At 36.8% G+C, this 23942-nt stretch overlaps 1 protein-coding gene across 2 annotated transcripts in view; it reads left to right on the top strand.

Annotated features, from left to right (window-relative positions):
- The first annotated feature begins 171 nt into the window (after positions 1 to 171).
- LOC139713302 (diacylglycerol kinase theta-like) overlaps positions 172 to 23942 on the top strand; it is a 122272-nt gene continuing 98501 nt past the window's right edge. For both annotated transcript variants that reach the window (XM_071625046.1, XM_071625047.1), the window contains exon 1: positions 172 to 419. In XM_071625046.1, the coding sequence (XP_071481147.1) occupies positions 242 to 419 (178 nt within the window). In that variant the 5' untranslated portion in view covers positions 172 to 241. The remainder of the gene's footprint in view (positions 420 to 23942) is intronic.

Below are 23942 nucleotides of genomic sequence, written 5' to 3'. Positions count from 1 at the left end.
ATTGTTCGTGTAATTATGTCGTTACGAAAAGAAATAAGGTAGCTGCAAAAATGTATTAGCTTTGGAAGGGAGAAACACGCTCATAGGAACCTGCGTGATCGCAGTCGTGTGTGTGTATGATTTGTGTGTAGTTCAGTAAGACGCGCTGGCGGTGAAAATCGGCAGGATACTTTATATAGTGTTATCATTTCCAGTTCGTTCAGATATCTGGGCAGGTAGCCTGCCGCGAAATTTTTACAAGATGGCTACGGCAGGAATTCCCTTTTTTGAACGACAAGTTGACTTAAATCCCGTGAGGGATAGAGGCATGGATGCACATGGGCATACATTTGTGAAAAAGACATTTCATAAGCCGACATTTTGTCATCACTGTACGGATATGTTGTGGGGTTTCATCGGTCAGGGATACATATGCGAAGGTACGTACGTGTAGACATATCCACTGTACTGTGTGGTGAATTGGTTTGCATGTGTGCCAATTGCATTGCAGATATGGACCTAATTCTTAACGGTACACTAAGCCGGTGCAGTGAGAGTGTCACAGTGAAAATGTGTGTGTCCCCAGTATACCCATACATCTGTTACGCATTTCAAGCGTCGCGAAAATTGCCCCGTCAAAATTATGATTTAGGTACGCTTGGTTATCCAAATCTAACGTAAGACCTCTGTTTGTTAGACAAATAACAAAGTAATCTGGCTTGCACCGGCAATGTTACTACTCTACATTCTTGGCATGGCATAGCATAGGTTTTTGGAGTAACCCTTTTGGCATTGAAAGGGCAAAAGTGAATGACCTGTGAATATCATGGCACATCATTCACAATATTGTAAACATGCATTGTGTGTTGACACTGTAATACAAACCCCTCATGAAGTACTGGTGAATGATAAACATACATATTGTCTGTCAAAATAGGGTGGTATTTCAATCCATCATCTTCCCAGTCCTTGATACGTTTAATGTTTGTTTGCCAAAATGATGTTGATTTGACGCATCTGGCAGAAACATAACACTCCATTTTTTATCATGCTTCAGCTTCATTGGGCAAGTGGGTGAAAGAAAAACAAACGAAAACAATATGATCCCTGTATATTGTATGTCTTCATTTATTGCTGCTTGCCCCGAGTATATATTCGTTGTGTTACAATGTACATGTATGGTTAATACTTTGTTGTATTTAAATGAATGCACTTTGTAATATATAAAAAAAATCTGTAACAAGTGTCCCACCTTAAAATCACACCTTGTGATTAAGCCCACATTGCCACAATCCTCATTGTGCACACAAGTTGTATTCATCTTCGTGATAGGCTGCATTTTATAGCCCTTTGAAGAGTATAGGAGAAGAAGAAGAAGAAGTGGCACCACTGTGCCATGTGAAAGTTTTGCCACTGTCTTTGATAAATCATGCCTGTTATTGTTATTGATGTTCCTTATAAAACCATGTCAGAGGTCCCTGATCCTTCAGCGTGCGCAGTATCTTTGTGAACACAGTGTACAAGTAGGGTTGTAAGAATATGAGATTGACCGCCTATATTGATTTTAGTGCAATTGTACCCATATCATTAAACCTATTAAAATGCAATGGTCAGTTTCCCTTGCCTTGGGTAGGAAGGTGGTACCATGGAGGAAATCTCTACAATTCTTCCTATAGATCTGACTATGTATGGAGGAAACCATTAAGAGACACAATTTTACTTTTAATCGTAGCAAAAGCAGGGGCGGATCCAGGAATTCCGTAAAGGGGAGACGCCTTTACAAAATTAAAGGGATGGGTGCGCACGCACCCCCATTTTTTTCTTTTTATTTCGTTTGTTTTAACCAAAAATAAAGAGGGGGTGCCCGCCCGATGCGCCCCCCCTCTGGATCCGCCAATTAGCTGAAAAGTATAATTTGACATAATAAAAAGATAACAAAGAAAATCTGGCAAGTGTTGATACAGTATACATTGTACCAGTACAGAACAAATTGTCATTTCATAATTTACAAATTGATGCTCATTCAAGGATAAACTGTAAGTTGATTACTGGTATATAACGTAGTTTTATCAGTCAGGGGAAACTACAGATGGTGTTTGAGATAGGATTGTAACCACTTTATAAGGAAAGAAAAAAAGGTATCTTGACTTTATGATCATCTTGGTCCCAGTTTAATCCAACGGTGTTAGAAGCGATTTGATGTTGAAACTAGATTACTGTAATTTGATATTATAAAAATTTAAATTTTCAGCAAACACTAATTACTTTTACTATGGAAACAAGCAAATCCCGCTCCTGTCGCCAATTTTAGTAGGCGCCACAATACAATACATACGTACAAACAATTTTGTGGAGAAAATTGCATTGAAGATTTCAGACACATGTTCAGCAAGTTTGCTGCTACAATAATACAGTATACATTTGTACAGCAAAAAAAAAAAAATATGAAAGTACACCTGTATCAAATGAAATGTGAAACTCTGAAAAAAAAATGTCCTGTTTGTTATTACATCATCACACAATGTATACATGTACAATACAAAGTGGAGTGGCTTATTATTTGTTTCTTTGTCACTGGGACTTAAGAAAATGTTTCTTAAAATTCTTTCTTTTAATAGCAAATAGATAGTTTGCATTAAAATGATAAATGTGCAATGTAATCTTGCAAACAATACATTTTGGTAATTTCTGTGTCAAACAGATATTTGCTTAAAAGTTTCGGATATTATTCTCAATGTCTGTTCATTATGTGGTGTACAAAAATGTATACTAAATGTACACTGTTCGTGTATCAGGTGGTAATATATTCTATTATTTTTTGTTTTTGTTTTTGTGTGTATGAAGACCACACCATTTCCAGAGCAGTCTATCCTTGTTGACAGTCAAAATATGTCTGTGGTTTGATAGTCAAAGTGGGTCACGGTTGATAACCATTGTGATTAGGATGTTACATGCATTGTACAATTCATGTCTGCAACCTGTGAAACTGAAAGTTTGGTGTGTTGTTGCAGAAAACAATGCACTCGTCAACCATTGTAGGCCCTACAAGCTTGCTGTATGCGGAGAAATCAAATTCCTTGTACAACATCTGTAGCTGTGTAAAGTTGAAAGACCTGACAGTGGAAGCTTTCACACTAAACTAGTTTGTAAACCTTCTAGTACAAATTTGATGTCAGTTGATGATTTTTTTTTTTTGATTTGATGATCAGAGTCTGAATGCAAACTTGCATCAGGCACCTACCAATGCATTTCCTGAATTGCATTTTGCCCTGTATGTTGTATAGTTGCTGCTACACTGTACAGTTTGTATGCCAGCTTTTACTTGTTTACAGTAACTTATATTTCCCCCTTTTTTGGCCAAAAATACTGCAGGTTTCATGGAAAATAGTGTTTTACCCAGGTTGTATCACCACAGATTGTACACATAAAAGTCTATTAAAGGAACTGTAGAAAATGTTTTTCCGCCCAAAATAAATTTGCCTTCGTTCAGGCATCTGAATTCTGCAATTTTTTTAGATGTTTTACAAAGTTGGCAGCTTTGTAGCTGCTGAAGTCATTGAATTGATTCTGGGTGTGCATTTGTATTGATCAGTAGTTTGTTGACATATAAAATGAAGAAGGTGGAGCTTTAGAGTAAGAAATATGTTCTCCTTTGCCCACTTTTCCCATCATGGCACATGGCTTGAACATAAACAACATTTCACTGTACAATTGAGAGTTGCATGTTTGATCGATAGGCCACATTGTTCATGAACAGCTGTGGTACAGGATGGTGTTTCAGTTTAATAGCAGTCGTGGAAGAAACTCATGCCCGTGTGTGAACAGACGATTAGCTCCAGACGTGTGGAAATGCATTTGAGAAATTGATAGCAAACAAGTTGTCAGTATTTGTGTGAAAGCTGCCAATATTTAATGAGTAGGAGTGGACACAGTGATCTACATACATATGTACAATGTGTTATTGCTAGCATGTATCCAAAACAGCATGTTCATGTTGTGACAAGGGCATTGCATCACTCTTAGATCATTTTAAACATAGTACCTGAGATTTTATAAAGTTTATAGTCACTACAGGTAAATGTACAATGTACTGTAGATTAAACTGTCAGAGAACCAATTAAAGTTTACCATGTGATTTTTTTTTCTGAACTTCTTTTGTTCTAAAGCAAATACAAGTTTTGCATTGCATTTCAGCAGCTACGTACATATTGTACACTGTACATAATGTACTTGTAGGCTCACTGAATATTTCTTGCATTATTAGTAGATCTCTAGACATCCTGTTTCAGTAGTTTCGATGGAAATCCTGTATTTTTGCTACGGAAGCCTGCTTGCAGCTTCAATAGATTGTATTACAAAACAAAACAAAACAAAACAGTACATAATCTATTTTGTATGTATGTACAATGTAAGGCCTGCACTGTATGTTTCTCAGAAATCTGTTGGGCTGTTAATATACCTGTGCTGTTTTGTGGCTTTTTCTTTGGTAAGCTTTCCTATGATTTCCCAATTTGGTATCTAGGAATTGTTGTGTGCATTTTCTCTCTGCTGAAAGAACATGCTTGCTGATCAAGCTTGGGTTTCTTTTAAAAGTAGGGTGTACCTACAATGTACACATACTGTACGTTATATTGTACTTCAGTACATGACCACAACTATGGCTCTGGTGGTACAGTATTTTGAGGGGCTGTAAGATAGAGGGATTTTCTTCAAGAAATATTTCATAGTGCTCATGAAAGCACTGTGGTAAGTCAGTGTTAAACGGTATTGATGTTGCATTTTAAGACCCCTCGTTAAAAGTAAAACATGTACAGCTGTACTGAGTGTACAAGTGTACACCATACTGCATGTTGTACATGTAGGTTACATTGTACACTAATAAATCTGCTTGAATTCACCCCTCCCCATTCTGCTACATGTGTGATCTGTTCATTGTACACTCTGCACATCAAACACCACACAGTCGTACAGTACAATATGTGCATCTAAATGTACAGTACAAACGCATTGTACACTGGGTTTAAAACGATTTTGATTTCAGATGATCCACAAAATGTGATTCAGGACATTGCTTTTCCATTTTCCATATATAACCGTAATATTTGACTACACGATAAATTTTGTAATGTTTTAACAAGGGCATTGATTGAGAATTGATCATCACTGCAGAGCATTACAAATTTGCAGTCACTCCATTAAATAGTGTGAACGTACAAGTACCTGGAAGTACACACTGTACACTCATGTATGTACCTGACTTTCATTCCTGACCTTGTACGATGTACAATTTGTAAAGTGATATTGAGTGATTCTTCATTACAGACGTAAACAAAGATGGATGCAATATAATACTGTGGCACTGCATTTTAAATAGCAGAGAATGAATTATGAAAGTACTCAAAACTGCTGCGGCTGAACATCAATGGCAAATCAAATCCATTGTCAGTGAATGTGACATCCTTCCACATACGAGAGCATTTCTGACTCTCGAGAGGATAAAATGTCCATGCTACAATAGATTTATAGATTAAAAATTAATCCTACACTAGCACAACTAGGGCTTAACTTAGCACCACAAGGTACAATGTTCTGTATCTTGATTTCATTACAAATGCATGGAAAGGTATCATTTCATAACCACTAATTCCTGCAAAAGAGTATTACATCAAAGTTCTACTCCACATCCTCTGACAAATGGTGCATTTTGTACTACAATATGTATTTTGGACTGCAGTCACTCAAAATGCGATGTAGTGTACGATACACTGTATGCCATATATTTAGCCAACTGGTCTAATTATTTGCAAATCGAGACTTCGTGACAATTTCGCAAGTGGTTAAATCCGCAATTGTGGAGTACAGTACTGAAGAGAGATTAAATATGCAAAGTTATGTTTATGTGCGTATGACATTTTATGTCACAGTTTAATATATTTTTGCGTGTTTTTAAATTCGCGAATAGCATCCGACTCGAAAAATTCATGAAATATTCCGCTAATACAGTAATTAGCCCCTTGTGCAATCAAATTTCACCCTAGTCATTCTACCATAGGCCTTGGGAAAGTGAAACTGCTCTTGGGCTAATTAGCAAATTACAAGTCATGCACTTGTTGTGTACTGTACGCATGATGCAGTCTACCGTTTAATGCAGGCTTTAATACCAAGCCATGCACCATTTAACACAATGTTTAATAGTGTACACCATGTCTTCAATATCACAACCTAGAAGAGCAATATAACCTGTTGTGAAGGAAAACAATCTACTCTGATAGGGTGGGGGATGGGGGAGGGGGGGGGGGCGAGGATAGAAGAATTGGGGATGATGCCAGAAAAAAAGATGATGCATTAATGATTGAAAAACTGCTCACTGATACAATGTTTATGCTTCGAAAATTACCCTATTACATAATGTATGTCATTAGCCTGTAAAGTATCCACTTTCTGTGCAGGGACAGCATTGGTGATGGTAATGCCACAGTGTATAATGTGAAATTAAAAACATTACTGAAGATTAATAGTTCAATATGATACAGAACATTCTGTTGTCTAGTCCAATCATTGCGAGGTGATCTACTATAGTACATTTATGTACTGCCTTCCCTTTGAATTGAAATACAACATGTACATTTCTTCTTTCCAAAATTTAATTTTCTCTCAAAAAGTGATTGTACAAGTACACCTGTACCTCTTTTCATTAGAACTGTCAATGGGGTTCTTGCTTGCGAATTTCACCACTCAAAGAAATTGTGATTTTGAATATCGTCCCAATTTTGAATTGCAAAAATCATTCATGGTAGATTGTACATAATGTGCTACGCTGTAGGGAATAAAACACTCAACAGGCACTGAATGATCTAGAGTATGTGCTCATTGTGCATACACTATACATTATTTGTGTGAAAATGAATTCCATATGACCTGTTCAAGCACAAATGATTTTTTTTTTCTAATGTATTGGGTCTTTCTAGACCTGTTTTGTTTTGTTTTGTTTTGTTTTGTTTTTCATCCAGTGTGTGCAAAGCAGAGGATCTTTGTGAGTGAAGGATAAAATTGACTTGGTTTGGGGTCTACGTGTACACTAGTGTGCATTACAGTATACTTTGTACATCGATGATAAAGTGTTCTTACACCAAACCAGGACTTCCCTTTTTTTTCTTTTTTTTCTTTTTGATTTGCAATAAAAGAGCAAACCAATGCAATTCTGTATCACATACAGTACGTGTAGGTGCACTTTTATAAATGTACAGTAATCACACAGCTGTGTGTCCAGTGAGTTGCTTTTTGTTAAATACAGTCGTAAGTTTCAAATGAATACTTTGTACCTACTGTACACACCAGAAGCTGCGTTCAGACGAAAGCAGTTTTGGTCGGAGTAACTTCGGAGGAGGGGTCGGAGGAAGCTTGGTCGGAGGAAGGTCGGAGGAAAGGTTGGAGTAGTGCCCATCTGAACAAGGTCGTGGTATCTTCCTCCGGTAGGGGGAACTTACCACGACCTCTTCCTCCGACCAAGATTCTCCTGAGTTTTTTTCAGGAGTATCTCGCTACCACGACTAGCCGGTCGGAGTAAATTGCCCTTGCGGACAAGCCCTCGGAGTATCTACAATATGACCTTACAAACCTTATACGACCTACATGTAGGTAAAACTTCCGGAGTCAAATGTGAGTACACATGCGCGTGCAGTACAATTCTGACCTAGTCGATCACGACGGAGAAGCTACATTGTAGCGCCCAGAAATTCTCATCAACAAGAATAGAGGAGATAAATGCTGCTGGTAGAAAAAAACCCACAATGGTATGGTCGACGTGCGCGGCGCTACCACTTCCGGAAGTTACACCGACCCTCCACGGTGATCCCCACGAAGGCCGTGGTAAATTAGTCGGAGTTTCTTCCCACGACAGTCGTGTAGACACAGGGTCGTGGCAAGATAAAGCATAAATTTGAATTCTAATTGCTGCGCCATAAAATTTTACTCCGACTAGAAATAAGTCTGAACATGGCGTGTGATATATTGTTAAATACAGTTTATACAATGTTTGTACAAAAGTACAATGTAATCCTTGCATCCTTTTTATACATTCCTGGAAGGTATACTCACAATGTGCTAGTATAAGATTTGTATCATCAATTTTTATAGAATATAAAACAGGAGGCAGCAAATTTCTCTGATACAATGAACTACATTTAACAGTACTTATAGTGTATACTGCATGATGGGATCGATGGGATCGACCATGTTATCATGGGGCTCTCTCCATCAATTCTCCGCAGTTGTGGATGTGTGCAATTAATATATCATACATGCTGTACTTGAACACAGCAATAGCGTTTGTGTGGAGTCCATGCATTTTATCACAGAGCTACATAGAGAGTGATCCTGCACTCAGTGTTTGCTTGTTTGCTCATTAGGCCTATATTGTTTGCTTTATGGAAGGATCACTTGAACAAAATATTGGGGGGGGGGGGTGCTGGGGGGGGGGGGGTAGTGACTCAAGGGAGTAATACACTGTATGATTGCTGGAGAGGGAAATTTACTTTACAATGTACTATATAGGCTATGGCTCCTATATTTTCTTTTGTTTTTCTTGTGAGGGTTACTTACCCACATTAATTACAGTTTTAATAAATGGAAAACACAGACTTCAGAGGGCTCAAATTTCATCTTATACCTTTTGGAATTTGCTAAATAAAATTAGTGAAAAGGTCTCCCAAGAAATTTGTTTGACTGATGCAATATGCCAGGATAATGTGCTATGTTGGACAATTTTGAGACCAAGAGCATAACATGGCAAAAGTCAATACACATTTGATAACGCGACTTCAGTTTTGAAGATCCCTCCCCGTTCAGTGGTGGGTACATGTACAATTTTAGGTATGATAATGTTACTTGGTGACCAATCATGCCTTTAATAGCAACCATATTTCTCAACGAAATGCATGCAATACACTCCCGCAGAAGGTCAGTGGATACTGCCATGGCCTGATATGTCGATTAATCGATACTCAATTGAATTACGTAGCAACTACAATTGGATGTTCTCAGATTACAATAGTGTCTGCATACCTTTCTGGCTAATTTTTACATTTTTATTGAAATCCTGTTATCATTGCGCTGTTTAATACATGCATAATTATACATATGTACATGTACTCATTTTATCAACTGTATCAGATTGAGTCCATTTTAGAATACAACCATGACCAGTATGGTCCAGGTAGGCTTTGGTACACTGTAAATACTGAAAGTCTACATACTGTACAATACAATGTACACGTAGCATTCCGGAGCTGATTCTTGTGCTGTACATGTACACTGTACACACATTCAAAATAATGCCACGTGGAAAAAACTGAACATCTTCACTGATGATACTGTTATTGTACAATTTTTTGTACATTGTGAGAAATGACTGTACAACTCTGTATAATTTCCATTTGCCTTTTGCATTATTTGTACCACCTAAACTGATGGGCCTTGTTTAAAGTACATGTACTGAGGGATAATATAAATTTGTAGTTGGAGGCGACAGTCTGTAGTATGGCATGCATGGTGACTTGAACACTAACTCGTTATTGGTGAAATTTCCATTTACTACCTTCTCCCCCTATCTGGAGTCATTTAAAGTCATAAAACTGAATAGCTATCATCAAGGTGTACGCTGTTCAGGCCAGTGTGTACTGAATACTCAATCACACTTTATACTTGGATGTAAAGCTGTATTCACTCACAGGAGGTACTCTATTAAAGTTTTTGGCATTGTGATATGAAAATCAATGGAATTTGCCTTCATTCACACAGACCAAAAATAGAAAAAGGAAACACAAGTTGTGCAGGGCAAATAATTATGATAACTTAAAAAAAGATAAGGCTTCACTGATTTTTACATTATGATGCATATTGTGAGAGTTAACAATTTATAATTTGTACATCCACGCACAATAGTTTTTGGATGATTATGATGTGTTGATAAACTTGATTTTCAAAAATTGATTTCAGCTTTGTGTGTATGGGAATCTACAAGAGGACTGTAAAACCAGAAATTTTGGCAGGAAATCGTTGCCAGTTTTGTGAGGAGTCAAGATTCATGAAATTTAAATGCATGCGGAAGTTCTTGTTTACACTGTATGCATTGAATGCCAGGTAATTTGCTTTAAAAAAGATCATGCTGCGAAAAAGGTCATCAGCTCAAATTTGAGAAAATTTCAGGCAACTAGTGTTCTTTAAATATTTCTGATCTCTTAATGCCTTGACGGAAAAAAAAAAAAAATCTTGTTCTCCTACAACCTGAGCCATGGAGGTTGTCCATGTCTTGCCTGACATACCAACAACTAGATGCAAAACATTTTAAGTATGGAAATGCATCTACGTACTGCACATTGGTGATGAATTAATTGCTGTAACCACTCTTTTTAAAATTGGTTAAAAGGTGATGAATTTGGATAAATATCAGTATTAAAGCAACCTTTTTGTGAAGGTAAAATATGACTGGGAGTGAATGTCTAATGATGATCACAGATATTTTCAAGGGAGAAAAATAATGATGTCAACACTTCTAATAGCAGACACACTTGAATCACCAAAGCAAGATCAGAACCAATCTAAATAAATCATATTGTGTGATAAATAAATGATATTGGTCATGAAATATGTTGACTATGAGTAGGTACTTCATGTTCAATAATATAGGATGCCCAAATTTGTGAGGAAGTGTTTCAGTGACACTCTCGTTGAAAATGAAGTAGATTAGTTCTCAATGAATTATCAACCAGAGATAATCTTATTTTCATTTTTGTTGTTGTTGTTGGAAACTCATGACAGATTCACTGTAGGCTCTCCAGTTTGCATGCGTGAGGTGCAAAAAGTCTTGTCGAAATGATCTTTCCACATATTGAAGCGATGCAGAATGTAATGCTAGGTTAGGAAATTACGCATATAATTCAACTCTGCCGTGAAAATTGATCATGTGCTCCCGCTGTATGTCATATAGCGTGGGAGATGTGGTGCAATGTGTATGTCAAGTCGTGGCTATTTTGAGACGCCCGTCATGCATATATGGACTGTTTTGATTCCATACAGGGGGAGGGTAGGCAGTGTTTGTGGAATGAATCTGATTTGCGCGTGGGAGGTACGTATGCTTTCACAACATGATGCTGCTTGTTTGCCGCCGTGTACATTGTACATAAGTGTACATATGGCACTGAGGGGTTGCTCCAGCCAGCTACTCTGTTTTGCATGCTATGGTGTCTTCAAATATGCCAACCTTGATCATTGGCTGCTGGATGGCTATGAATACCAATGTCTGGTTCACAGAGAATAGGAAAGGTGTAGGAGTTCATAGAAAAACTTGACAAAACAAAACAGGTACATTGCATACCGTATCTCCATGCATGGTACCCCACGCTACTAGTCCAGTCAAAATATGAAATGACCCACAACTAATTGCAACAGAAACGATTCCACTTGCATATGACCCGGAAGAGCTATCAAAATAACATATTAAAAGTTCCCTAAAATTCGAGTGGTGGATCAGTGTCTAATTTGCATAGATTCAAAATGGCCGCCATACAACCTATTTATGCCTATATCTGGGGATATGTAACCCACAGAAAGTAAATTCCGGTGTCTAATCCTATGTTTTTTAGGTCAAGGAATAAAATTATGTTATGTATAGCAACTTTCAAACATCCTTTTATGTAGTTTTTGCATATATTTGCATATAATTACATGCAAAATGGCCGCCATATTGCCTGCGCAAGCCCGTATCTTCGTATATCATTAATGTAGTACACTCAGGAATAAGTTGCTATATATCTGGACATAAAACCCGCAGAAAATAGATTCTGGTGTCTAAACCTATAGATGTTTTTTAGGTCAGGGAATACAATTATGATATAAGCAGTAACTTTCAAACTTCCCTTTATACATTTTTTGCATATATTTGCATTCAATTAAATGCAAAATGACTGCCGTAGTGCCACTACAGGCTTATATTTCTGTCTGTAAAAGGTACCTAGTGATGGTGTCTGTGGTCTTAATTTTACCACTGAGAATCACTGATGTAGAATACGTTCCACTCAGGAATAGTTTCCTATATTTCACTAAAAATGTGCATATATTTATACATAAATCTATTCAAATTACTACCGTGAATATGATTTCAGATATACGAATACAAGCTGCAGAACGTTAATTGTACTGTAATGTCTCATCCAAGATATCAAGGGAAAATTGTTATATTACCATTTAAAACCTCAAGTGATGATTACAAGTATCCTACACCTAGTGTGTATATTCTTGCATTTATTAAAAGTATTGTATTACATTGTACTCACATTTTCTTGAGATACAGCCTCAAAACAGAAAACAACTGTAAGTAGCATCGAATAGAACATATCTTTATTTAACTGTAAATTCAACTTATCTTCCAAAGTGTGCTCAGTAGGTACACAAATATTGAAGTCTAAAATTATGTAGTGAGAATTGTTGAAATATTTCATGATTGCATGATATTTATGTATTATGTTTTGTAATTTGCCCTCATGTTTACTGCTTATTGCTTGTGTCTATGTTGCAATTCTTTATTTCTTCTCTCTTTTTTTTTTTTGCCAAAGGGGAGGGGGGGGGGGGGCATGTCATCAAGTTCATGATTATCCATAAGCTACTCTACAAAAGTTTAATGAGTTTGGACATATCTCATATAGCTTTCAAAGTGTGCTTACGGTACACAAAAATTGGTCTTAAATCATTCAGCAGGTTTTTTTTTTTCAAACATCTTTTTTCTTACCTGCGATGATTTACATCCATGTTTAGTTGATACTTGTGTCCTTTGTTGCAAAACTTTTGGTAAAGGAATGTTTATCAATGAGCAACATATGACCGTGATAATTTGTATGGAAGTGGATTTTGTCATATTTTTGCACGGTTTCACCCAGTGACTCACTGAAAATGTAAAACATTGTGATTTACAGCCAGATACAAAGAAAAAGGAAAAAAAGGAAATGCCTTCACATTTCTATTACTAGTACTCTGGATTCATCAGTCGATCAATACAAACAGCATCCTTCTCATTGGCTTCAAGCTCATACAACACATATAAATTCTTATAAGTCTTACTTTCACCATTTTTCGTGTTGTATCTGCAGCTTTATTAAAAGAAATGTTTCCTATTGCATTGAGGCTTCGCACTAATAACATTTTCACCAACACACAGTTGTTGTTTTTTAGAAATGCGAGCAGCATGAAGGCTGAATTCAATTTTTCTGGCGAAAAAGCAGTCTTAAGTCAGATAAAAAACAAAATACGTAACATCATTTTCTGTTCCTAACCCTTCCAAAAGGTCCCTTCCCTCCACCTCGGTAGCAGCTTTTCTTCAAGTTAAACAGTGGAAGGGAAATGACATACAATCATTGGAATTGGGACGATTTGAGGAAGATGTTTAATCAAAAATATGTTCTGATCACTACAGACAAAGCTGCAGCTATTAAGGAACTCCTGAAGAAAGTCTGATGCAACTGCAAGACAGGATATTAGCAACTGGCAGTGTATAGTTGGAGGGCAAGCAGATTTGACTGCACACAACCCATACCAGTGTCAGATGCGGGCCATTATATATCAGACACTTGTAATGTTGTATTTCTAAAATATGTGAGGAGTGAGATTATGCTGTTCTAATTGGTGACTAGGAATAAGAAGCATTCTCGAAAGACATCGACACAGTTTACAACAAACGTGAGACTTACCACGCTTCAGTATGAAATGGAGCCGAGATCCTGTTTGCTTTAAATTAATCAACTGCAATTTCACACCATCCTAGTCCAGAATTTGTGGTAAACACATAAAACACTGTGAGTGTAAGCTATAGTTTTGTATACTCGTTTTTCACTTTTATCATTGATCTCTATTTTGAGAGATCACATTACATACCTTAGTATCTATTATCACAAGCTAGAAAATGAAAATGATGTACAGGAAACGAAAGTTTTCTTGAAATCAAGTGACACATGCCACAGGATGCCCAAAGACACCTTAAATATTACCTATAGGTGCGGACGCCTTGGGGCTGGGACCAAATTATTGGGGGCCACTTTTGATTTTTGATCCTCTTTTTGAAAACATATGGTCAAATTTTCAACAAACTTAGTACTGTAGGTGCATTTATCGCTAGTGTTATGAATATATGAACATCATGCCTCCCTGGGCCATGGAGGTCCCTAAAAGGCTTGTAGATATGGCCCTAGAGGTTCCCAAAGTCTTCCAATTTCCTCTCTCCCAAGTAATAGTCTGTAAGAATGCGTGGAAGGTGAACTTGAGATACTCGAGTGAGGGCTGGACCCCTGGGTCTTTTATTCAGAAAGTGAGTGAGTGACATAGTATCCTGATATGACAAGAACATTCTCTAAACAAATGTCCAAACTCATGAAACTTTTGTAGAGTAGCTTATGGATGTAAGCTACTCTTAATTTGAATAGATTTATGTATAAATATATGCACATTTTTAGTGAAATATAGGTAACTATTCCTGATTGGAACGTTTTCTACAACAGTGACTTTCAGCAGTAAAATTAAGACCATAGACACCACCACTGGGTACCTTTTACAGATAGAGATATAAGCATGTAGAGGAATTATGGCGGCCATTTTGCATTTATTGAATGCAAATATATGCAAAAAAATGTATAAAGGGAAGCTTGAAAGTTACTGCTAATATCATAATTGTATTCCCTGACCTAAAAAAACATAGGTTTAGACACCAGAATATATTTTTTGTGGGTTTTATGTCCAGATATATAGCGACTTATTCCTGAGTGTACTACATTAATGGTATACGAAGATACGGGCTTGCACAGGCAATATTGCGGCCATTTTGCATGTAATTATATGCAAATATATGCAAAAACTATATAAAGGGATGCTTGAAAGTTGCTACAGATAACATAATTGTATTCCTTGACCTAAAAAACATAGGTTTAGACACCGGAATTTACTTTCTATTGGTTACGTATCCCGAGATATAGGCATAAACAGGTTGTATGGCGGCCATTTTGAATTTATGCAAATTAGACACTGATCCACCACTCGAATTTTAGGGAACTTTTAATACGTTATTTTAATAGCTCTTCCGGGTCAAATGCAAGTGGAATCGTTTCTGTTGCAATTAGTTGTGGGTTAACCCACTTTTTGTCGTATTTTGACTGGACTATACTGGGTCTGTGATACTAATGAAGCTACAAATTGTACAAACAAATCGGAACATGAAAAAAAAAATCACTTTGCCCTTGTGCTTTCACTTCAGTATTTTCAGCTTTACATGCAGTATCAGTCTCCTCCTTCCTGTTCTGATAGGTTTATCACACAAAATTTGCATCTAGATATATGATCTGCAAACTGATTGTTAACAGACCTTGCAGTTTTTGAATAGTAATATTAGTCGAGAAAAGGCAAACACAAGCACCCAGGAATCTGACATTCTCGTCTTTACAGGCTTTCTTACAGAATGTCAGACACGCCCATCACATAACCTTATTTCGCAAAGAGCAGGTTCTGACACAACAATTCGAACTTGGGGCAGAGAAATGAAATGGAGCAGAAGCTGGAAACCATGGCAACCACCTGGACAGAATAAGATGACAGGGAGGTGTCTTGCTCCTTTCTAGGCACTAGGGATGAAACTGGTGTGATGATGTCACAGATGATCATTTCCTAGCAAAATGGGAAGGAAAAAAACAACAACTTTACTTGCTTCACGTTTTGGATAAATAGGTCACAAAATACACAAACGTGCACATCTGGTTCTATTGTGCATTTGTGTGTATTTTTTTAATGCCGACATTATTTCACTGTAGCCACTCCTTAAATGTATAATTTTTTAAATTATTTTTGTTTGGCTAAAAACATATTGTAGCTCGCATTAATATTCATGGTTGTTGGTGTTCCTTAAATTTTCCTATGTTTTTATTTATATCCTTTTGGTAGGAGTTCAGCATACAATGTAGAATGTCTGTGTAGTATCATACTTCAACTTACCGCAGCAAATTTGAAATAAACCCATTCCATACTGAATTCTGAAATCCCCATATACTTAATACAAAGGTCGCCAGGTTCCCATAGGAAATGGGTTAATGAATGAGAGTTGTCATCTTTACATGATGATGATGAGGTTGTCCATTTTGTCGCACAATGCTGTTACGTGCCAAATTGTCAGGTGCCGAGGACTTGAATAGCAGGTGTTTCTTTTCCATACCCTTAAAAGGGTAACCATTCAATTCTTTTGTATTTTCAAACTCTCAAGTTTGCCCTCCCAAAGAATTGGCAGATGGTACGTATTGGTAGTTGAAGTAACTGATTCTTATCAGGTACTGCCTGGAAGGACAGTGTTGTAGATGAATCTCGCTGCTGTCACTGTTGCTGATGTTCTTTGAATTCGTTGAGGACCTCTCTGGAGTTAATTCTATTACTACCATTGGTAACTTTTTTTGTAACTTTATATATCTTTATATATCTTCAGCGTAAGTGGCGTTTTGAGAACATGGTTTTGAGAGGGTTAATGATTTTTTTGTTTTGTTTTGTTTGTTTTTGTTTTTTGAGTGGTCGCAGTAATGGCTTGTAGCCATCCAATAAGAATTACCACACCTGATAATGTTTTAGCGGTAGTAAAGGAAAAAGTTTTATTGCCAAGTGCTTTTTGTCAGAAGGAATCACACTTACGCTCGGTTGGTTACCCTGTTTTAACTCTCTTAAACCTGTAAGAGAGGGAATTCTGTGTTTCGTTTTGAAAGTTTTGATGCATCACACCATTGGCTAAAAACAATTTGTGCTGGACAGAATACAGTTGAATGATCATTACAAGCTTTAATCCTTTCTGTGCCGGGGACTTGGGACAATGTGTACAACAGTATGGGTTTTTTTCTGTGCCAGTTGGCCCTCAAATCACACAAAAAGGTTAAGCTTTTCCCCTGTGTCTATAGCATCTTGGTGAGGAGCATATATATTCCTTAAGAAGTTCTGGTCCTACTGTTTGTAAAACGTGAATTTGCAGGTTTACACTGCCCCAGAACAAGAGAGGCTGCATCCCCTTTAGCACAATTCTTGATCCACATCTGATTCTTCTGAAATGTGCCTTTGCTTTGATACAAGTCTCTATAGGAATGATTGCTTGATTTTGTTATTTTAATGTTTTTGGTTGGTCAGCCCAGTTCGAAGTAGCACTTCCTTTGGCTAGGTGTATCCAGAAAAACCAAAGTTAATTGTGATTTTTGCATTTTGTCCTAGTGAAGAATTTATTTTTTTTTTCTGTGGCCTTTCCAGTGTGCGGTTTCCACATAAATTGGGTCCCAAAGTGAGTGCATAAATAAAAACAAAGAAGGGAAAGAGATGCAGTGTATGTGTGTGAGAGATGGAAAAAAAAAAAGAAAAACGAAAAGGAAAAAGGAAAGAGGAAATATGGGTCAGGGCATAGAAAATCCCTCAGCTGATGTGGTATACAGGATCAGGAAGCTAACTGGGAAAAAAAAAGTTTGTGATGCCCTTGTTGTGGTATTACACAAATTTTTGATGAATTGTAGTCTGGTCACACGAAACTAGAAAGTGTTTGTTGTGTGTGTATGTGTGTTTTGTTTTGCAAAGGATGTACGTGTAGTAGTGTTATTTCTCAAGGCCATTCTAAATTTATGCACATTTATATGCGTAACATACATACCACAACATTTGATTTGTTGTATAGTTTGTACGTGAGGCTAACCTGATACTGAAGGTATGTGGGTTATATTTCGCAGAAGAATGGGATATGTCACAAGGATTAAGAATTAAAGTAAAGTCAGCAATGATTCATTTCTCACTAATATAGAATATTAATTACATCAGACACATCGTACATGTGGCTTATATTTCGCAGAAGAATGGAATATGTGGCAAGAATTTAAGAATGAAAGGATAATCAGTAATGATTCATTTCTCACTGTTGGTATATTAATATTTGTTGCATCAGATAGATCAATATCAGTGTGCAGAGGATATAGTTGTGTTATTGCTCAATGGCATTCTAAATGCAGGCTATTTCTCAATTCCATTCTAAATGCAGATCTATACATGTATGTGTAACAGGAATACCAAAACATTTGCTTTTTCATGCCTCCATGAGGCTTACCTGAAACTGAAGGTACATACATATGTGGGTTATATTTCGCAGAAGAATGGGATATGTCGCAAGGATTTAGAGTAAAAGGATATTCAACAATGATTCATTTCATACCACTATGTTGATATTAGTTTGATACATACTATGAAAGTTAATGTGCATTGTTGTATTGGACATTTGGAGAGTTTGCTAATCAATAAGCCAGTTTACAGCTAGCTCATTTGCACATTGGTACTGTAAAAATGACCTTTCTTTTTTTTTCTCCTCGATTTGAAGATGGTAGGCTCTTCACTCATATTCAAAGCGACATAACACGTAATCTTGCCTGATGTAACAGTTTATGGAATTTCTGTTCAAACAAAATAATAAACAGGCATATTGTAGACCAGGTGACCAGAATGGTCTGTCTAATAGATCCAGACTGGCTGGCATCCATTTCATTGTTTTGTATTGAATGAATTAACAACCTTTATTGTATTAATTACCAAATACACTGTACCAGGCTTGCTGTCAGGTGGATGTGCGAGCAAGCATCATGAAGATACATGATGATCATTATACATCATGGATGTTTATGTACAGGTGAATTTAAAAACAAACATACACACTTTTGTACACTGAATACAGTGCTCTCCATGAACTACAAAGATGCCTTATGTTTTTCTTTGCATTTGCTTCACCTTAAAGATGGTGAAGCCATTGCAGTGAAACAAAAGGAGAACATAATAGTATTGCTCCTTGTAAAGTACAGTTTTTCTTGGATATCATTTTGCTTCTGGTGCAGTTAAGAAATGTTACACTCTAGTGTAAGGCTGCAGCATTTAGGGAAAAATGAGATAATTCTGTATGAAGTCATTCATAAGAAATTACACTGTGTTGTCATCAGGAGAAGATTCTGTGCAAAGGATGAAAAGAACACACCTCAAAAAACAACACAGAAGAACATCACAAATTTCAAACTTTTCTCCATACTACATGTACAGTGTATATTTTGATGTTTAAAGAAATACTTAAATTTGTGTTGTTGCTCCTGCCTGGGACAGCAGTAAAGTCATTCATGTGAATTACGTGTATGCATATTTGTACTTGCTTATTATACATACTATATATGTACTATATGAATCCCAAAAAGAAAGAAAGAAAGAGATTTTACCTATTATCCCCCAATGTTCACTCCTTCACATGTGTTCAAGCCAAAGATAGATCTGTAAAGGAAGACTGTTTTCTGACGGAACCTCCATGTGTAAACTTGTAATTTGTCATTGCTAAAAGCAGGGCTGCCCAATGTTCAAATTAGTTTTAAAAAACTCAGTTGAAATCAAACAAACATGTTTAAATTGATTTAAAAAAAAAATCAAAATCAGGCACAAAATGGGAAAGAAGTAGAATTTTGAATTTTCACATTTGTAAAGATTCTGACCCTTGATATTGGTCTCAACCAAATGAAAACAAGAGAGAAAAATGAGGTCATCGTTACAAATAACCTTTCCCTTGGTTTGCACACAAAATTCATAGAAATCATGCTTTGGTCAATGACATCATAACTTGCACAATCGCATCCCCTATTAGCATTATTGCTTTTTTTAAAACACAATATTTATAACAGTATTTTGATGAAAAAGAAACAAGTTCTCCTTTTTATTTCAGTTTTAGATAATCAAGTTTAACTTTTAATAGTGAAGATATTTTTTGCATACTATTCATGGTGGACTCATATGAGGAAATCTACAGTTCATCATCCCCTCATCTGCCTGGCATATTTGGCAGTGTATTATCACTGTTCTATGAATGCATTGTAAACTTTAAAGGCATTATTTAACCTTTTGCAGATGACACAAAAAACCCAGATTTGATGCTTCAAAATAGTTCTAAAATGTGAGTTAGGGATAGAAACAACCAATGTAAAAATTTGAATAAAAAAAAAAATAATGTTAAGTATTGTTAAGTATACAAAATAATAAACAGAATACATAAATTTAAAACCATTTAATGGTTGAGTGAGAAAAATAGTGATATCTCCTGATATTTTATATAGGCCTTATTGCAAATTTTTTACATGGTAGGATGCTTTGCAATACAACTGACCTGCACAACATTGTATGCATCAAATGTGATATCTTGAACATTTTTAATGGTAAACAGTACCTTTTTGGAAACTTTTTTTTTGTTAAAATTTGTATGTAAAATCGACATTCAATGAAGCCTACAAATCGCATTGTTTTAAGCTTGTTTCATGATTTAAAACCATTTCTAAATTCAGCACGGAGTGAAACTGCACTTCATTGATATAATTTGTAATCGATGTAAAGTTACGAATACTTTTGCAGCATCATTTCTGTGTCATAATTTCAATTGTCCATGACCTTCAGCATGCTGCGTTAATTATGTTTGTGCACATGTTTTTGTGATCATAAATATGGCACATTCTCCTTTATATAGGGCAATTGAGCTACTTGAGTTGGATGAAAATAAATGCATGTTTCAACATCCATTTTTGTTTTCATATATTAGCACATATGATCAAGTTTTTGTATTGACATGAATAAAGATAATTGTGCTCTGTACTTTTGTTCTACACTCTGTCATATGTGGATGCCACCTGCCACCAAAATATAACATACAATGAAGAAAACTCATTTATGTATACGGTTGCTTTGTTATTCTGTTATTTCTTTTTATTTTATAATCTTGCACCATATTCTATACACAATTGTTGAAATGAAAACAAGTCATCACTCAAGATCACAGAAATTATCAGTTTACAACAGCCTCACTGAATTTTGGACAAAAAAAAATAAAAAGAAGTTAATGCCATAGATCGTTGATAAATGTTAGCATTATTTTGTATATTTCATGGGAATAGCATTTGTATGCTTTTTTCATATGCCTGACAAAACCAGTAGATATCAGGCAGAATAACTGTAAAAGCTTGTCAGAAGTTGAAATGTTCCGGTCGTTATTTTTGACGTTTATCGCGTAACGATCGCATTCGGGGACAGAGAGCTCTCTGTGCATACAATGTGTGTCACTGCCACAGTAAACGTAAGAGCTCATTACCGGACAATATCATTAGTGCTAAGGGGTGAAATGTATCACGTCGGTCTAATAATTTTTATATTATGAAACAAATAATAAAATAAAATGATCTACGGGAAAATATGTGGGTCATTGGAAAGTCAACTGTTCAACTTGTGGAAAATGGAGCAATTTATCAAACTAAAAAAAAAAAAAAATGGAACTAGTTCCTCTGATTACAACTATAGGCAACCCAAGGACTTTCCAAAATTAAAGGGACGCAGTCCTCACGAAATTAAAAAAAATATGTTGTTGTTGGTACCTCCAATGAACTACTTTCATCAATACAAACTTTCAAATCACCAAATAAGCTCGTACATTTCGGTTAAAAAAGTGTGACTCTGCAAATGAGCAAGTCTTGGCGGAGAGTCATACGTCATCGATGCACAACTCTTTCCAGCGGTGTTCTGCTCGTCATCCCTAGTTATTTATAAATACATGTTTACTATTGATTTTTATATTAATTGTATATATAAATAAGCTTGAAATAGTTTGTTTGAAATAATAAAACCACATATTGTCACATTTTATGAAAAAATCAGATATGATCATTTTGAACACTTAAATTGGTTTTCTGAGGCATGGCTGTCAACTTGAGAGTAGGGCATCAATGATGTTGCACCTTTTGGGAGGCTCTTACACGATCGCTTGCAGGAATTATTTTTTAAAAATCGCGTACGCAGACAATTTTTGATGTCCACGCGTATAAATTGGTGAAAGGTTATATCTTTTACTCTTCTTAATTATCAGTACAGTGAAAATCTCAGGACTGCTTCCCTTTAATTCAAGCATTAATTTCGTGCCACAGTATGAACGTTTCAGCTGTGTCTTTTCCTTCAGTTCAGAAGTCAAAGGTTTGTCCTGTGATGTCTGCCTCAATTTGCACACACGTGTTTAAAGTACTACAAAATTTTCAAGCCCCCTTGTTCTTTAATACACTTCAGCCATTTAATACAGTTGAGTGTTGCATGTTAAAATCATTAGTGACTGAAGAGAGTATTGTGCATTAGAAAGTGGCCCATTCTACCGAACACTGACAGCTCTGCCTCTAAAGCACCGTGAAGAGATGATGAACAGGATCATCAATATATATAAAGAAAGAAAGAGAAAGAGAGGGAGAGAGAGAAAGAGATGAAGAGAGAGAAAGAGAAAGAGAGAGGGAGAGAGAGAGAATGTAGAAGTGCAAATTCCAGGAAAAAGGACGGGTACCCTGGGATCGCTGAACTGTAGCTGCCCCTCATTGCCTTGTTCTCTCTCGTTTTCGACTTTTACACAACTGCCGGAGCCCAGAGAATAAATAGTGCCCACCAGGTAACTGGGGCATGTTGTCGACAGAAACCTGCGATGCTCTTGATGAAGCGAACGTAATTGGCAAACACGATTGTGTGCGAGTGTGTTTGTGTGGGAGGGTGACTGCGGCTGAAGTTGATATCCCCCCCCCCCCCCCCCCCCCCCCCCCCCCCCCCCCCCCCCCCCCCCCCGAATCCAAAAGTGGGCTTCCTGTCAAGAATGTAGGGCCATGACGACCTCTTGTTTGAATCGCTGGGCATTGACTCTAGTCTGGCCAGTGCACTGTGGACGTTGAGCACTTGTCCTCTTAAAGGGATTGTATGGTTTTGGTTGAGATGGAGATTCAGGTTTTAACTTTTTTCGCAATGATTAGAAACCAATACGAAGAAGTATTAAAGCACCTGCAATCTTAAGTGGAATTCAAAGTTTATTTGATGAAAATCAGTATTGATATATCGATGAGATATCCAGAAACAAAGCAGAACAAAGTGGTCCAATTAAAAGGTGGTTCATACTTTCTTTTAGTGACCTCTTTCTTTTTGTTGATATATCAGCCATTTCAAACATGATTTGAATCATCGAATAAACTTTGAAGTCCACATATGATTGCAGATCTCTGCTTTATTGGTTTCTATCATCTCACCTACTATACCAACCCTTTAAGCATCATGTTTTTTTCAGGTGTTTTCAAAAGTTTTGCGCAGTGTTCAGTGAGTGAAGCAAAAAGAGCTGTGGATTTCTGAAATACACAGGCTGCAAGATGAAACAATAGTGACAGGACCAAAAGAGGAATCAGATATTTTGTGTCATTAAGAAGGACATGTTTCTTTATTTTTTGACTTGGGTTTTGTTTTCGTGAGAGAGAGAATTACTAGTGGGTGTATTTTATTAATCCGTTGAGGACGAGTCCCGAATATACTCGGGCAGTTGTGTATGGGAAATGCGTGTTGTAGCAAAATCAAACCGTCCTCAACGGCTTAAGATGTTGTTTGTATACAATGTACAGTGTATTATTAAAAGTAGTGAGAAAAAACAGAAAGACTGAGGGTGGAACCTTGACGGAGGAGAGAAGAGGAATGAAAATTCTGTTTGAATAGCAAGGGTAGGACCTTGAAAGAAGGAGAGTTATGAAAGTGGGGATAGACATTGAAAAAACACAACAGGAAGTCATATGCAGGTAGCCATTACATACTTATCAGTGGGTTGAAAATTATCACTGGAGTGAATGTCTGGATGAAAGCTATGCTGTACGTCCTTGCTGCATGACAGACATACTCAACCTAATTGTCACTACTCAGCGACTAAGCAGGGAAGATATCATTGATTCAGAAGTGATTTGATGGTATGCAGTGAATGAACCCGGCGAGGCCCATACGCATCCCAGTGTGCTGTGCTTAGCTGCGCGGTATGTGTGTGTACCGAGGTGGGTCTTGTTCACATCGACCGGCCCAGATGTGGTAATCCG

Source organism: Diadema antillarum, unplaced genomic scaffold (assembly GCF_040938485.1).
Source record: "Diadema antillarum isolate AM-2024a unplaced genomic scaffold, OU_Dant_1.0 seq00001945_RagTag, whole genome shotgun sequence".
NCBI lineage: Eukaryota > Metazoa > Echinodermata > Echinoidea > Diadematoida > Diadematidae > Diadema > Diadema antillarum.
This window is presented reverse-complemented; position numbering and strand designations above follow the sequence as displayed.